Below are 17,911 nucleotides of genomic sequence, written 5' to 3' on the forward strand. Positions count from 1 at the left end.
TGTTCTTTATCAGAGTGGCATCTGGGCCCTTCTGCAGAGGTTCTCTCCATTTGTTATCTGAGTTTTCTCCGAGCAATCCCATTCCAGGACCTTGTCCCTTGATGCCTTGTACAGTGCCTTCCAAAGGCCACTCACTGCTAACTGGGCAGCTGTATAACTGTATAAAGTCATCTTACATTACCAAACTGGACAGCTACAATTTCCTCTTTCTGGGAAGCAAGTTACTAGTAGGAAGTACTTGAGAAACCTGGTTTGAATATATAGGTTTTTTTGGCCCGTGCTGCATTTAATCTTCTCTAGTTTGAAGATGCTAAGATGTTTATCATTGACTCACATTTAAATTCAAATGCTGTGCTAGAGAGAATATTCAGATTACACTGCTGTGCTGCTCTTTTGGCAAATCTTCACCAAACACAGCAGAAGTGCTGGGTCAGTTGAAGCCCTGTTGTCTACACTGGATTAAATCTTGAAATGTTAATACTTGAGTCTACAGGTTGGATTCAGTGGGTTGAATTCTAAGAGCTTTCTGAGCACTGATTCTTCTACAAAGAAAATGAGCTGATTTCAAAAAGGATGCTGGTTATTGTAATATGAGGGTGTATTCTAGTACAGCAGATGTATCTGATGGGTGTTTGCCTATGCATGTGCAAATGTATTCTTTTTCTTTTCCAAATCTGTATATATATATATGTATATTTATATATATTTATATATATGCACACAAATCTGTATGTATACATTTATATATACACATGTTTATATATGAAGTCAGTTGGGATCTATTTTTTACAGTTCTATCAGACTGTAGTTCTCTGCTTTTTTTTTAGTTTTAAATAACACAGACAGAATACAGATACAGGAGGTGCAAGTAAGATTCTATTTTGTAGACACTATTCTGTACCTGGTTTTCAACTGTTTCTCTTGTATCCTCCTCCACATGGCAATTCATGGCAGGTGCATCACTGCAGGGGAGAGAATACTACAATAAAAACATATTTGGAAAATTATCTCCTGGATACAGAAATTATCATATTTGTTAATGTTGCAAGCTAATCATCTAGAAATGTATAATCAGAGAATTATGGCTCCCAGAATTACAGTAATTTTCCTTTCAGGGCATCATAGGATTGTGTCCACCTGACTATTTATCTTTTATTTGTTTCCAAAGAATATGTCTATCTCATCATGATGAATGGGCTCTGGCCAGAGTAGAGTTTGCTATACAAAGCTAAAAATACATGGTGCTTAATTCCAGCTTATTTTTCAGTATGGTTTAGGTTGGCAGTAGCCCCAACAAAAATGAACAGGAGATGTATAAATCAAGGAAAAGTGAAAGAAAATAATGGAAATGTAACAACAGAGATTGTATTAGGCACTGAAAGTCACAGCTGTAGAAGAAATGAAACCCTGTACTTATGAATTATGGGAATGATGCATTCAGCAATGTGTCCTCTTTGGTCAAAGCCAGAGTAGTTTTAGATTACTATTCATCAAATCAGCTTGGGTCTCAGCATAGCAACCCGTTTTGGTTCTCTCTGGGGTCTGTGTGGTAGGTAATGGGTAGGAAGACAGAACCATACTTCCTATTTCTTTAGGCTTGTACACTATTTGTGTGCTTCTGAGTGGAGAAGGGAAAAAACCTGAATGTTTTCTTCTTGAAAATTAATTCCTTTCATTGAAAGTTATAATAATACTTTTATAACCAGAGTAGGTGCTTGTACCATTCATTAAAATGTTACATTCTTAAATAAATACTCAGTCTAATTTATGTGATGGCTACATGTCTACCCATTCTTATAATATTAAAAAAAAAATAAAGTAGTGTTTTGACATCAGCTGCTACTTCAACAGCAGCTGGGGTGTTGGTTTTTCCTAGCTGTTGTTTTGGCTATTACTGCTTATTATATTAGCAGTGGTACCTTGGAAACCCAATCTAAAGTTAACCCTGTTCCAGACACCCTACTGACTGTAGCCAGGATAAAAAAAAGTAGATTCTCATCACCTCTGACAGCTTGCAGTCTGTTTTTAAGGCTGAATGTAATGAGAAGGTAAAAGAGTCAAGTACATTTGGGAAAGTAAGTTTATAAATCAGGTCCATAAATTAAAGCAGAGGTCTCAGTTTACTTTTTACTGATTTTCCAGCCACTGCATTTGCTTCCTAAATGCTGTTTGGACTCTTTTGCTTCTCCAAAATTACCCTTAAAATAGACAGTGTCTGTGAGGCACATCTGTTCTAAAATTCTTATCTGTTACCACACAAGTTGCTATTACATGGTGTGGCATTTATACTTTTAGAGGATTTTCTGCTATTTTGATATGAGTGATGAGAAAGCCTAATGGATTTTTGCAGTGGTATGACACTGGGTACTCTTGCATTAAATAGAAGGTTATAACAGTCAGGAAATGCTATGTGTACTTCAGTGTTAGTTATATTTTAATTCAAGAGTCTTCCTTACCTTATTTGTATCTTGTATAAATATTACAGATGCCTAAACTAATAATTCATATGATAGATTTATAATGTACACTTTAGTCATAGATGTCTGTAAAGATGTAAAACGAGGTAAATTTGTATCTGATTTTTTTGGATTTAGTCTAATTTATATAATTCCTAAGAAATATTTGGTTTGCCTTCAGTGGGGCTCTCCTATTTGTCTGAAAAATACAGGTAATAATATGTTCTAACTTTGGAAAAACACAAGTTCTTGAAATTGAAGGATGATATTCATAATGTGCATGAAGCTGTGGTATGCCTGAAAAGAGTGAATAAACACCTTGATTATTTCTTACACTAAAAATCTGTTCTTTGATATAGAACTTTGCAGCTTGTCTGCTGTAGGAAGAGCTAGATTCAGATGGACTCAGTTAAAGTCCACTTGGTTATCTGTAAAAATTTAGAGGTTGGGCAGCAGTAATCAATCTTTTTGAGACAGTCATTTGCTGCAGGGATGTCTGCAGTGTTGAGGCTGTGATTCCACATTTTCACCTCTGCTTACCCTGTGTCAGCAAAGGCAATATATCCATTTAATGAGCTGCTGAGAATCTAGATAATGCATTCAATTCCGTTATTATGATAACCATAAGGTGCTCTATTCAGTTGGGTTATTTAGTATCCATAACTTAGTTCTGGTTTTAGTAATTTGTCAGTTTTCTAGTTTGCCATTCCAAAGCTATCCTATGGAAGGTGGCATTAATGTGCAAAAGGAGTGGAGTATTTTGAATTGCTGCTTAAAGTGTTTATATCAGTCATATTTCACATGAAACCATGACTGAAGAATTCCTCATTTTAACTGTTATTCTCCCAACCAAAAACAACCAAAACCAAACCTGTAGCTCCCCCAGCCCCAAAGCTGTGTTAAGAAATTGACATGTACCACGTGTTGCACTACATGTTTTCCAGATCATATCATAGTGCTTTATGAAAAACTAAACTAAAGGGAAGAAAGGGGACAAAAACCTGCTATACTTCTATCTTGCTTCTTTCCTTTTGTCTAGTGAATACAAATAATGTGTCTTCCATTGCCATTTGATTATTTACCTTGTATGAGTCTGTACTGCCTGCAACAAAAAGGAATAAAAATCCTATTTTATAATGTAAAAAGTGATGTCCAGGATCAAACACTGTTGCTTGGATGCACCTCTGTGACTGATTTGATAACAACGCATCAAGAAAAAGTAAAGAACATTATTTCATGGATGAAGGCTTGTTGCCCACTAACTCCTGCATATTTTACTTTTCCACACAAAATCACTTCCTAAGGTTTGCCTTTAGTTTGTCCATTTAAAGGTAGATGTATTTCCTCTTTATTCTATTGAGGGGAGTGTAAAGGGAAGTGTAAAGTGTTCCTTCCTCTAAGAGATCTAGGTACAATGGTACCCTACCAATTTTTCAGCCTCTTATACTTTGCTATGATTAAACCATAGCTCCTGTGTTTAGGCCTGACTTTAGAATTTATTTCTTATAAACAAAAAATATGTAATTTGAATGCAGTTTGTTTCTTTCTTTTCCTAAGCTTCTTACCTAAAAATGAACTTTTTTTCATACTCATCTCTCTGTGAAAAGCAAAATTAAGGAGCTTAAAAAGACTGTTTTACAAGTTTGCTGGTAGTTTTTCTAGGGACAGGATTTTTTGAAGGGGTTGGATTTCATATGTTGCATTTTTTTTTAATTTGGTATTTTAAGAGCATTCATGACATTTTCTGGTTATGTTGGCTCTTCTTGATGTCTATTTATTTTTATAGAGAGTAAACAAATATGTAAGAAGATGAATGATGTCATCTCCATCCCTGGAGGTTTTTAAGAGCCTGGATGTGGCACTCAGTGCCATGGTCTGGTAACCACAGTGGTCGTGGATCAAGGGTTGGACATGATGATCTCAAAGGTCCCTTCCCACCCAGATGATCCTGTGATTTTGTGATGTGCTAATACTTCCTAATGGAATGCTGTGCACAGTTTGGTGGGCTACACACCAGTATGGCATATACTGAAATGCAGAATGATGTCAGATCACTAGCTCAGCCTGGAACTACTTGTTAGCACAGAACTTCTGATAAGCTAATAGATTTAAACTGCTTCCTAATGCAGCCAGTTTCATGTGAGCTAGCTCAACTGTTTTGCCAGGGTGTTTCCGTTCCAGGATTATCTTCCAAAAATCTGGACCTCTTCTAAACAACTTGTCTAAATGCCAAAATGACAGAAGCAGAATTGAATATGTCTGCTTCTGGCTGTTAACATAGCCATTACATAGCCCATTTTTCCTTATTCTAATGTGCCATTTGAGAAGTTTAGAATTACATTATTTTCTAGAAGCTCAAAAAGGGAGAAAAAAACCCCATCTAATATCCAATTAGAGACTCTTACAATATTTGGTTATGCCCCAAATTCTAGCAGTCTATAGAATCTTAGTTCCCAAATCTGGGGACTTATGCTCTGTTTCTCTGTACCTGATTTTGTCTACATGAATTGGAAAGCAGCAAAAATCTTTTCCATAAGACGCAGGAGAGTCTGGATGAATTGGGAAGTACAACTTAATTGTGAACATAATTGCACTTCTTGCAGATAATTGCAATCGTAAGTCAAGCAAGACAGGTTCTAACAGCTGGGTCAGATTTTTAATTTTATGATCTAAATTATTAATGAGAATATTTCCGTAAGCTTTTCTGCCTAAAAATTGACTTCATAACAGAGAGGGCAGCTGGTCTTGTCTTCTAGCCTTTGTGATTATCAGTGGTAATCAGAAACTGTTTTCCCACAAACATGTGCTTTTTTTATGCCTCCTGACACACCTACCATTTATAGGTAATGGATTACAAAGTTTATGAAGCAAAAATTGATTTGGTGGGTTCTATTTAGATGAAAATTAAATTAGGCCATGCATGTAGGATTTAGAAACATGAAGGTTTAAATGGAAAGTGTACACAGATATAATATAAAGGGTTTGTTTGTGGTTTTTTTGTTTGTTTGTTTGTTTCAGACCTTTTTGAGTGATGAAATGCCTTGAGATTCTTGAAAAACATACTGAGTTAATTATGGAAAGCCCAGTGCAGGCTACTTTTCACAGAAGAGAAGACAAGGAGATCAGTACAAGAATGCGTAGTACTATTTTATAGCTCAGTAGTGTTTCCACATCTGATAGACGTGTTTAACACAATATGTCTTGAGACTGATAGGATGCTCATAAAAGGGGATTTGAGGCAAGTGGTGAGGGTGATTAGGACTGTAAAGATTTTTATAAGAGGAGACTGAAAGGCTGAGATTATTTATGCAGAAGACTGCAAACTTCTATAACTTGCCTCCTAAAGGAAGATTTAAGAGCATATCCAGTACCATCAAATAGAATAAATCCAAAACAGATAAACAAGATTTTATTTATTTATTTATTTTTAATCTGAAACACGAAGAAATGGAAGGATTCAAGGTCACAAAGACCTATATTCATAATCAACTCTAGGCTGGCATGGTTTAACCTTACGAAGCCTGTTGACTATTCCCAGTAATTTATTGTTTTTAATATGCTGCATGTTTTTGGTTTTTTTTTTTGAAATTTGGTCTGTAACCTTCCCAGGGACTGAGGACAATAAGCCTATATTTACCTGTATTCTTTTTGCTCTTTGTGGGGGTGGACATGATAGTTATTTTTTTCAGAAGTCTTAGCCTTGAGAATTTGAGAAAAGTACTCTCTGTCACCATGAAGCCCTATTTTGACTGTCTTCCTCCTCTTGTGTAGACCCAATATCTAAAAGCTACATTCTCCCACAATGTGCTACTTGATTATAACTTCTCATGTTCTAAACACATTTAGTTTTAATGTAAGAAATATAATTCACATTCCATTTGTTGTAGAGTACAAAATTTGAGCTCTTTTGCTCAAAGGCCACTCTGTCAAAAGTTTGATTTCTTTTTCTGATTATGTTTCCCCCTTTTTGCCCTCCAGGTCTCTCTTCTTTTATTAAAGTCCTAGTAAGCCAGAAAAAAACCAACAACTCTGCTAAGTGAAGGACAATTAATTTGAGGTTACTTGAAAGCTCCCATACAAGTAGTTGTTAAAATGTGACGTGAAATTGCTTCTTAGAGTGGTCTCAATATAGAGGCAGGAAAGTAGTGAGAGACAAATCACAAGGGATCATAAAATATAGTATGTTTTTGATCACTACAATAAACTGGCTATTCAGTCTTGCTCAGTGCAAATACCTGTTGTAGTAAATCTACCAGACACTGCTATGCTAAAATGAAGGAAAATCTGGCAAGATAAGAGCAGATGGTAAGAGCTTGCACATACCTAGAAGGCATTAAGGTGTAAAATGGTGGCAAAATGGTTGGTGTAAGTCATCTAACAAAGAACAATAAAATGAAATTAAGGGAGAGCCTACCAGGAAAATATCTTATTGGCAAGATATTAATAAGCTGTGGGCACACTACCATTGGAATGTGAAGAACAGCCCATGAGCTGGAATTATGAAAACTGAGCTGATGAAAACATTAAAAAATTTTATCATTCCCATTTGAGCAGAGAAATGAAGGGAATGCCTTTATGAGATACCACATCTCTACCATCTGCAGTGCTCTGCTACATAGTCTGAAGCCATTACACTGAAATGCCTGAGGAAAAGTTGCTGCTGATTTCAGTCAAGGTTGACCAAGACCTTAGCGCTAAAACAGACGGAGTTTGTCATAGACATTTGTCTAGGAGCAAAGGTGGCAATGCACAAGGAATGGCTGTACCAGAGTGCAAGGACTGTGGGAAAGCAGGTATTCAGTATACTTTTAACTGTGTACAGAGAACTCTAATGTGCTAGCTGAATATCTGTTTTCCCTGGTATGAAGAGTTAGTTATACTGGGGAGGGGATTATAGTAGACCATCAAGGGAACATCGTAGGTTTATATATTTTTGGTTACTTTTTTTTGTCAAATAGACTATTATGTTCTATATTTGAAAATGTAGCACGTGTTATTTAATTTGATTTTCCTTGTCTGTCAAGATTGGTTTTTGGTTTCTTTTCTTTCACTCAGATATCTCACTTATGGAGCCCTCAAGTGTGCATGGAGCCCATCACATTCTCAGACAGATTGTTGCTTTTCTGATGAAGAGGTTTCACCATACCAGGAGAGGCTGGAGAGGAAGTCTGTCAAATGTGCTGCTTCCTGTCCTCTTTGTTGCACTGGCAATGGCCTTGTTTAGTGTGAAGCCACTGGCTATTGATTATCCTTCTCTCAAGCTGACACCAAGACTTTATGACAATGCAGAATCCTTTTTCAGGTAAAGGCCTCATCCATCATCATCAGTATCCAGGGTTCTGGAACATTTACTCTTTAGTTCTTATATTATAAAGACTATTTGCTTTCCAGAAAGTATAATAGGTTACTTTTTACAATGGCTGTTTATTTTTCAAATGCTTATTATGTTTTTTCTGGATTATTACAAGGGAGACATAGAATCAGAAAAGTATTGTTCAAAGCATTTTGTGAAGGAAAGGCTTTGGAGCAGTTTGAACTGAGTAATCTTTTCAATACCAGTCATGGCCATTTATAGGTAAATGCCCAAGTGTGTTTAAACAAGCCTTTGCATGCTTCGTTTTATCTAATTACTTAGGTCTGGAATGCTTCCCTCAAAATAATTTTCAGGTTTGAGAGTGTCATACCATATTAACAAAGTCTGGTGCCCTCCTTATTTAGTCACTAGTTTCCACAGGCTCACCTTTGGAACCAACTGGATTTATGTATTTATTTATTCTTAATGCACAGTATCTATAGCTCAGCTCTGAATATGCTGTATCAAGTGCATATCACATACAGATCACTTCCTCTGCTGCCCAAATACCCAGGTATCTTTGTAATCATAAGATGATGCTATTTGAATTTTTAAGTGAAACGTAAAAGCACTTTAACCATTCTAACTGTTAGAAATGCATGCTTATAAAGAGGAACATGGCTATGAAAAAACATGGAGATTTATTTAGCCGTGTTCAAGTATAGTTCTTGAAATGAGATCACTTTGCTGTTTTGTTAGGTTTCCTGTGCATGGATTTTATAGTTCTTTAATTACGTAGGATCTTGATACAGTTCTTTAATTACTTAGGATCTTTAATTACTTTAATTACATAGGATCTTGAGCCTAAAAATTAATAGAACTAGACATATTTGCATGTTTGTTAATGTGTCTGTATTTCTTTTTCTCCCTTCACACTACCTCCCCCTGCTGTGGTCCACTTTGAACAGTATTGAAGATGAAAACCTCAGTGACCTTTCTGACATCCTGCTGAGATATTTCTCTGACTGGGACCACACATGCATGCATTCAAATCAAGGGTAACTGTTTCTTTAGCTGCAAATTGTAAATATTATATGTTCACTATTATTTTTCTCTGTAACATGGACTATCTTAAGTTTTCTTGCCAGCATCTGTTCTGATGAGGGACCTGGTATCCAAGTAAAGTAAATAAGTAGGCTTCAGTGTTAAAGGTCTAATCCAAATTTCCCTTCAAAGTCAAAGACAGATTTCCAGTGAATTTCAGGAGGTTCTTGATCAAGTCTGGTGTCGTATGAATCCAGGTACAATAATAATTACAATATTTGTTAGGAAGCATTGTAGATTTCCAAATTTAGGAACACAGAATTGTTACCATGCTTTACTTACCTTGCTGCTGCTAACAGAAGGCATCAAGCTGATTTGTTGCTTTATTTTTTATAAATACTTTTAGTGAATCCACTTTGATACAAATGGGTAAAATTGATATGGCTTTAGATAGATCTGCTGCTGTGATAAAATGCTAAGAAGGTGTTCAAGTTACCTTGTTATTTGCTCTATTTTTTCTCTGAAATAAAGTTTCTTTCATTTAATGGCTGTTCCACTTGTTATATTTATTCCCATTAGAAAAAATAATTCATGTTGGCATACGGAATCTACATCACACAAAGATTCATGCAGATGTGTGGCTGAGCAAGAGGTATGTAATTTGAGATTTACTTAGGTATTTTAAAATTATATATGTACATGCCCAGTAACTTGAATTTTATTTTTGGAGGGCTAGAGAAAGAGATGAGGAAATAAGCCCTCAGAGCACTGGCTTTTTTTATGACTGGAGATTTTCTTCTGTTTCATCTGATTTTTGGGCTATGTGTTCTGAAGTCTTCAGGGAAAGAGTCTGCACAATTTTGATGCATATATATGTGTGTATGTGTGTGCACTAGAAATTGCTATAGCTTGATCTGAAATAACAGGAATCAGAGATGTCTGAGCTATTCTCAGTAGATGCAACTTTGCTTTAAATTAGGACTTTGTGACAAAAAAACAACCTAATGTGAAACAAGGTTAAAACATAACACCTCCAAAATATATGGAAGATGACCCACTTTCAAAAGGTGGGGGAGGGTGAACTCGGCCATTAAAGCTACAAGGGAATCTAATTTACTATGAGATGTAATTGTTAGAAATTGTTTTTCGTTTGGACTGTGTATTTGAAAATAAAACACTCTTTAGGGAATTAAAGCATTTTGAAAAAAGTAATCGATTTCTGACCTCCTTGACTAGCAAGTTTTCCTGCTGACTTGTTCTAAGGCTGAGTAATAAACAAGAAGCTGAAATTGTCTGAAGTGACAAATATATTTCCCTGCATAGGACTATTCCATAAATTAAGTTCTCCTTCATGAAGATATAAATACTCAGAGTAAGAGTTGGATCTGAAATACAGGAATGAAGTTTTTTGAAAAGTAGAAGGAAGAAACTAATTTTTACCTTTCTGAGTAAGGAACAAATTTGCCTCTAATACTACTGACATGGATATTTAAAATATGAGAATCCTAAGTAAAATGGGAATGGGAACTTGCATATGGAGAGGCCCACTGACCATGAAAGCTCAAAGGAGAGAATTTACTTAAGACTGGAGGCCGAACCTGTATCTGTGCTCTATGGAAAACCAGAATCTCAAAGTGTATTTCATTTAAAGTTGATATACATAATGTACTTCATAAAGCTTCCAAGGTATCTGATCATAATAGCTGTCTTCTTTTCTTTGGTTTTGAGAATATCCCACCAAATCATTAGAACACATCTTTATTCTTCTCTGCAGTTTTAGAAGCATATTGTATTAATTAGAATTTTGAATTTTGTTTTCAACTCATAGTTACCTGGTGCTTTCCAAACTGATACAGAGATTTTGATGTTTTAAAACCAAAACTGACAGGGTTGCAAGAAAAAGCAAATATGGTTCTCACAAGGTGACACAATTATTTGAAATGCCTTATAAAGGTAAAACTATGCATAATTTATTGAAGAGTTATTGCAGATGAGAAACAATTCCGGTTAAAAAAATGCTATAAGATCTACATTAGAAAAGCAAAAAATATGGCTAAAAGTACTGTCATGGATTTTTAAGAGTGCTGTACTTATTTTGTGTTTACTATTTTTCAGATGTGTCCAAGTTTCAATACCTCTGCTCCCTATGTTAAAAATAAGAAAGGACAAATTTTGTATAATCTTTCAGGGTTCCTTGTGGAAGAATATTTAGTGAGGTTTTCCAACAAAGCAAGGTAACATTAAAATATCAAACCATTTTTTTTATTCTTTGTGCATAAAAAACACAGTCCATTCTGATCCTAAGCACAGGCCTATGTCACTGAGATTATTTGGACTGATTGCCTTAATAGTTTAGTAGTGATCAAGCTGTAGAGGCAGGCTAAGGTGACATGGAACCCTTTCCATGGTCACTTCTCAGAGCTTTCTCCAGCACTTGCATGATAATTTCCTGGCTCTTCTTGCCACACAGAAAATTATTTCAGCATCCCAGAGAAAGAAAATGTATATGCATATGCAAATCAGACCAACAGTATAGTTTTCATTCCTAAGAGACTCAATCAACTTGAGATGGATATGTTCCAACTACTCTTTTCTTCAAACTAAAAGGGCTGGTATCGCTCTGGAAAGACTTAATGTGCTGTGATACCAGCCACAGAGGTCAGAATCTGTGTTACAATTAGGGTTACTTACCTGCCTTTAATGCTAAACCACTGCTTTTGACATAAGTGCAAATACTAGTCTGAGTATGATTTTATCAAGGAGAAAGCATTGGCCATTTATGCATTAAAAAAATTAAAAAGGATCTGATTTGATAAAAATAGAAGTAAAAGTCTTAGAATGAAAAATTTCAGCTGGGATATGAATGGAGTAGGAAGAAAGCAAGCTGTTTAAAATGTTTCTGAAAGTCATTAGTACCTGAGTTGCTCACAGACCTCTCTGTTGCTCAGGGATTTTAGCTTTCAGAAAGTAAAAACTCTTTTCTGAGGGAATCCCTTTGCCAGAAAAGAGAAATAATGTTCACTTGATTCAAGAATATATTGATCTCCTCCTTTTTACAGTTAAGGGATTGTTAGGGGTAAAGTTTCATTTTCAGTGGAAAGATAAAGCATTAATGTAGATATTACAACTTTTCCATTATTTCAAGAAAAGAATGTTAAGCTTAAGGAAGATAATTTGTTATTACTTTATATTCCACTAGCAGATATGGTGGTTGGTCTTTTGGAGGGAGGAAAGAATTTGAACTGCAAGAAAAAAAATTGAATAACACCAAATTTAAGCCTCTGGCTAAGGTAAGGTTTGCATGTATGTGGGCACATTTGAATGTACATGTTTCTTACTCAGGCTCCAGATGTCACAGCATTTACCAAAAAATAAATCATTATAAAAAATCCTTGCCTTTAGAAATTGTGAGAAAAACTGTCTGCGATAGCCCAGTTCTTTTTTCATAATTCTTGAAGTATTCTCCTGTTTTCTGAGGAACAGTTTTAAATTACTCATATGATACAGCTTTTGTTTGTTTGTTTGTTTCTTATTTTTTCCTTTTAACTTATTTCAGAGTCTCACCTTTAAAAGTTTTTTACTTTTTTAGGTAGTCATCCAAGATATTACTTTATTTTTTTCTGTTTTCTACAAAAAGTCAATGTCACAATTGAGAAAAGTTCACTGGACGTCTCAAAATTTAATTATCATTGATGCTTTTTTTCATTCCTACAAGAAATACTTTGCTATATTTCTCACTTTCCTCTTCCTTCCCTCCCACCAAAAAAAAAAAAAAAAAAGAAAAAAAAAAAAAAGGTAAAGATTCATCTTATAGCAGCTACCTCTGCATAACAAACATACCATTCTATGTCTATAATAAGCTTTTCAAATATGACTAACTTTCCTTTTTTATCCTAGAGAAGCAGAAGTGTGCCTTACTGAAATTAGTCAGGTTGTGAAATCTGAATCTCTTATTGACAGTAGATCTTACTGCCTGGCAATGGTACACAGAGCCAGTGTTTTCTTCCTGGAGCCACCTCTGCAGTCAGAAGAAGGATTATTCTAAGCACAATTATTTCTAAGCACAAAGAGCTTTTCTTGGAGGCCATTTAGTATGAACTGGAAGCACACAGTATCTCCATATGGTGAAAACTTGGGATGGGACCTAGAGGCTACCAGGCAATTGCAAGAGACAATTTTTTTTATTTTTTATTTTTATTTTGTTTGGGAATTCTTTGAAAAGTTATTTTGAGGTCCATTCAAATGCAGACCAGTAATGACTAGAGGAACAGCAGTCTTGGAGGAATATTGGAGAATATCAGTCCATGGTCTATGTTTGTACTCGAGGCAAAACAGATTTATTAAGAGGAAGCTGTGGCTTTTCTAGATTCCAGATTAGCATACGAAAGAAAGATGCTTCTGCCTTTGAATTGTTTTATTGTGATATAGAAACTATATTTCATTTACTCTTATTTACACTAATCCTTTTGTTATTTTATAAGTTCTATATCAAAATCCATTTTGGGACAAAGGGTTAGAACAACCATGTATAATACCAAGATACAAATGTACTCCATGCACTATCATTTCACCTTTAGTTTTGCAAAATCATTGCCTATTTGCAGTGCCTTTTTCATGTCGTTCGTTTAAATTCTCTCCATACTAGATACATACACTACTTTATATGTATTTTCATGTCTGTCATTTGTGATCTCCCTTCTACCTTCAGATTTCATATACTTTGGAACTCCAGTTCCATTAGTCCTTCATTAGAAACCTGAAGTCTTAGAGGACTGCAGTAACATGTGTTTTTCTGACTGCTGCTTTTTTGTCCTATGTATCTTTAATCATTTTTCACTCATTTTGACATGCCTGCACTGTGTTTTTTTGTCAGAGTCCTTTTTCTAAAATATCTTTGGCATAGAAATCCACCTGCCATCAGCACAGGGATAAATTATAGTTCTACTGTTAGTAAGTAAGCTTCATATTTCAGACCCAAAGAAAACAGTGGAGTAGATTTATAAAGGGCACTGTGTTATCTAAAATACCTCCTGGAAGTGGCTTTCAACGGATGCAATGTCAAATTCTTGCCTTAACCTTTCAGTAATTAATGACCAGACTTTTACTTTGACCTTTCAAGCTTGCTCATGAGACAGTGAATATACCATTTACATAGCCTTGAATGAAAGAAAATGAGAAATTTGCATTTGAAGAGACTTTCTGTACGATTACTTCCATTTTTTGAAAATTTTTTAATTACTATGCATTATTCTTCTCCACTGAAAGAGCCAACAATTTTTCCAGTTCAAATTAAAAATACCTATTCAGTACATATTTTACTTTACTGAGTCTTGCCATGCTGTATATTCTGGATACATGGTATTTGCCTGCACAAAGAGAGCGTGTAAATGTGCATGCATGGGAGAGAAGATGTCAACCACATGACAGATGTGGCTGAATAGATACACAGATTATTGACATTCATTGATGATCCCTGCTGTGTGTTAGAAGCACAAATCCTCCTCATTTTTTTTTGTGGTTTCCTGACTGTATGTTCTTTGATTTCCTTTGATAATGTGGCCAAAATTTGTCCCATAATGATTTCATGATGTCTGTTGTTTATAACATAATTAGATAAACATAATTAAATATAGGAACAACATGTGGTAATTTTAAATAGTTCAGAAATGCAATTTTTACTGTTTACATGGCTTTCTGAAGTGTGCATTTTTTCAGTCTCAAAGGCTGGGATTTGACAGTTTGGTATAGTAATAGTGAAAATGTCCAGAGGAAGCTGCATCTCTCCAGCCTAATGCCCCTTCTCTCTGTCTCTCTGTCATGAATCTGTTCCAATGATGCTCCTCACCTTTTTTCTTGATTGGCCATAGATTAATTAAAATGTCAGTCTAACATTATTCTACAGTATTAGTGACAGGTAAAAATGGCATGGAATAATGGAAAACATGTCTTTACAGAATTTATATCTAAATGTGGTGAGGAGCTGTGTTTTATCTTGGGAAGGAATTTTATCAGCAATGGACAGGAGATAAAATAGTGGAAAATAAACTGGATCATCTTAATATATATATTTTTCCCTTGCTGATCTCTTTTCTGCCCTCTGTAAAAAAATTACCTGTGATACAAGAAATGTGAAAGATATTTAAGGAGGAACTACTATTTTTCCTTTTTTAGTTTTTATTTTTGCCTTTTTATTTAGAATAAGCCACATGACTTAAGAAAAGAAAGAGCTTAAAATATCATCTTTTGAAATGAAAGACCACAGATACTTCTTTTGCCAGATTATAAATAATTAAATACCATGGCTTCAGTGTGATTGTTTCCTGATGGTTTGATTCAGTTACATAATGTAGCTTGAAGGAAAAATTCTAATTAATGAGTGGGATATTCAAATGTATTGTTACACACAATACTTTATTGTAGGGGTTTGTTTGCATTTTCATTTGAATATTGGTCACATTATTATATTTCTAAGGCATTTTGTGAATATTTGAGACCTTTCCCCTACTTCAGTTAAATGAGGATGTGTTATCAGAATTTTGCTGTATTGATTTCTTAATTGCCTTTTTTTTTTTTTTTTTTTTAATACAATGAACACAATTGGACTGGAGTTTCTTTGTGCATGTGTAATTATTCAGCTCAAACCTTTTTTAGAAAAAAAGATAGAACGTGAAATTGGGGGTGGGGGTTGGAAAAAAAACTGGCTGCCCTTGTTTGTGTTGCTTTGCTCTGGTTGCTATTTGCACAGGAGATCAAGCAGGGAAAAGTTTTGCTGTTTTCCTCAAGACATTTAGGTTCATTTTCACTAATTTCTTTAAAGAATTCTCTCGTTGATTAAAAATGGGCGATCTAGTTTGTGTAGTAGTTTGTGGGACCTGAACTGGAGGAGACCAATAGAGTTGCGTATGAGTTTGAAAAGGTAGAAAAAGTTTGGGATTTCTTCTATTTCCTTAAACTTTGGGACATAAGATGCTGTTGAGATTTCAGGCAGTTGCGAAGACCATGCAACTGGTCTTAAGATGGGCAGAAAATGTGAATGATAATGCAAGCAAGAGCAGTAGTAGACCAAGGCTGCTCACTTTTTAAATAATGACAGCATATGACAATGAAGATTCAAGGGTAAGAGGCATAGGAGTACTGACAGAGGAGCTCAGAGTGGTGTTTGAAAGCATGATGTAGGAGAGAAGAGAAGAAATTGAGTGAACCATTAGAATGTTGTAAACCTTGCCTCACAACAGGGTACAATATAGTGATCCAAATGAATAAGTAGTCAGGAAAATAAATTAAAAGAAAAAAAATATTAAGAGAGGGAAGCAACTGAAGATTAATCAACTTTACTGGGAAACATGGAAAAGAACGAAGAACGAAGCAGAAAGAACAGTTGGGAACTATTGTTCAAGGACTGTAGCTAAATACTGCAAGAACCTTTCAGATCAGTGTTTTGCTTCAATTACTTTTTAATTCACAATTGCCATTCTCTCTTCCAGGTGTGGTACAACCAAAAGGGTTTCCATTCACTGCCATCCTACTTAAATGAACTCAACAACTTCATTCTGTGGCTGAATTTGCCTCCGAATGTGGATTGGAGACAGTATGGTAAAAGTCTTTCTTTAAGTATTCTTTCATATCTTTTGAAAAGTAGTTTTAAAATAAACTAAAATAATTTTAAGTACGATATTTTTTCTCAGTGTAAAGTAGGATTGCAGAATCACACATTCCTCGGGAGGGTTAGAAGGTGGAATTTTAAATTAAAAAGAAAGTTTATTTGGGTGAAGCGTGTAGCACAAAATAAGGTAAAATTTGAATTTACAGATCATTATACCATATGAGTTTCTTACTAAGTGCATTCCTGTGGAGTAAGTCTAGATTGGTTCTACTGCACTTAGGATGTTGGCCCTTGTGAAACCTCTGCTTGGGTTTGCTTAAATGGGGTGATGACTGCACAACAGAGTATGAATTTGTAACCTCTTTGTCCCTTTACTCTGTCTCCTTATGTAAATACCCAGGGTAAACTCAGAGTATCCTGTAAATTCACACTGTAGCATGATGTTCCTTGGCAATCTATTACTCAAGGAACAGGAGAGGCTGATATATCTTACTATTGTACATAGGAAAAAAGGGATTACTACATTTGAAATCTGAATTATCTGATTAAGATACCCCTAAACTGTATAAGGGTGAGTTAAAATAAAACTCTACAAACTGACTGTTTGAAAAATTTACTGCAGCCAAAGAATTGCCTGTTAAGATAGGCAAACTTTTAGAATGTTGAAATCTCCTTTGAAAACTGGGCTTGATGGTTCAGGCTAACTTCTCTCCCTTCCAGTTCCTTTCACTGTTAAAGTTCTGCTGAAGAGGAAGTAGTTTGGTTTAGACAAATTAAAAAAATAGCTTATGACCAGTTTTAAGAGTTTTTTAAATGATGGAATGGTAGACTGTGATGGTAAAATTATTTTCAGTGTGTTTAAAAGGAGTGAGGGAGAACAAAGATGAAAATCAGTGAAAAGGGGGAAGGAATCCTGAGTATCTCAAAATAGAAGCTAATTAAGAAAAGTTTCCAGAATGCCAGTGAAAAAAGAATAATTGCTTTCTTCAATATGGCTGAGTTTTATTTTTCTAAATGAATTATGAGACAGAATCAAAAGTGATGCATTTCTGCAGAAAGTTTGAATGAAATGAAATCAGGTATTTTAATGAGAATTTTTAGGAGAAATAATTTTTTAATCAAGTTTCCCTGTGCTTCATGAACTGTACTAATTCCAACTTGTTTTCTGTAGCACCAGATATCCCATTCTGGAACTTAAATGTTTAAGAACCATTCCTTTTATATCTGCCGTGGAGAATGGGTGATTTACCATTCAGATTACAGTTAGAGAAACTTATATTTGTAAAGGATTTGTAAGGATTGTAAAAATGTTATGTGTTATATTTTTGAATTACATAGAAACCCAACAAGTAAACCAATTCTCAATAAATATTTGAAGTCTTGGATTGTCATCTATACAAATACGGGCTTTTTATAATATTTATAATATTCTGTCAGAATATGTTGGCCAAGTTTCTGCAGAAGTAGAGTATATGAACTAGAAAGCAGTTTGTTTATGTGAATATCTCATGGACA

General features: G+C 35.0%; 1 protein-coding gene and 1 long non-coding RNA gene across 2 annotated transcripts in view; both read left to right on the forward strand.

The window, feature by feature from the left end:
• The window catches only part of LOC139793726 (uncharacterized), a 329,041-nt gene that overhangs the window by 183,693 nt on the left and 127,437 nt on the right, over positions 1 to 17,911 (forward strand). The gene's annotated exons all lie outside the window — the stretch shown is intronic.
• The window catches only part of ABCA13 (ATP binding cassette subfamily A member 13), a 139,420-nt gene that overhangs the window by 74,452 nt on the left and 47,057 nt on the right, over positions 1 to 17,911 (forward strand). Inside the window, exons 15-17 of the mRNA XM_071738686.1 lie at positions 10,909 to 11,027; positions 11,993 to 12,083; positions 16,278 to 16,386. Of these exons, the coding sequence (XP_071594787.1) occupies positions 10,909 to 11,027; positions 11,993 to 12,083; positions 16,278 to 16,386 (319 nt within the window). The remainder of the gene's footprint in view (positions 1 to 10,908; positions 11,028 to 11,992; positions 12,084 to 16,277; positions 16,387 to 17,911) is intronic.

This window comes from Heliangelus exortis, chromosome 2, assembly GCF_036169615.1.
Source record: "Heliangelus exortis chromosome 2, bHelExo1.hap1, whole genome shotgun sequence".
Classification (NCBI taxonomy): Eukaryota; Metazoa; Chordata; class Aves; order Apodiformes; family Trochilidae; genus Heliangelus; species Heliangelus exortis.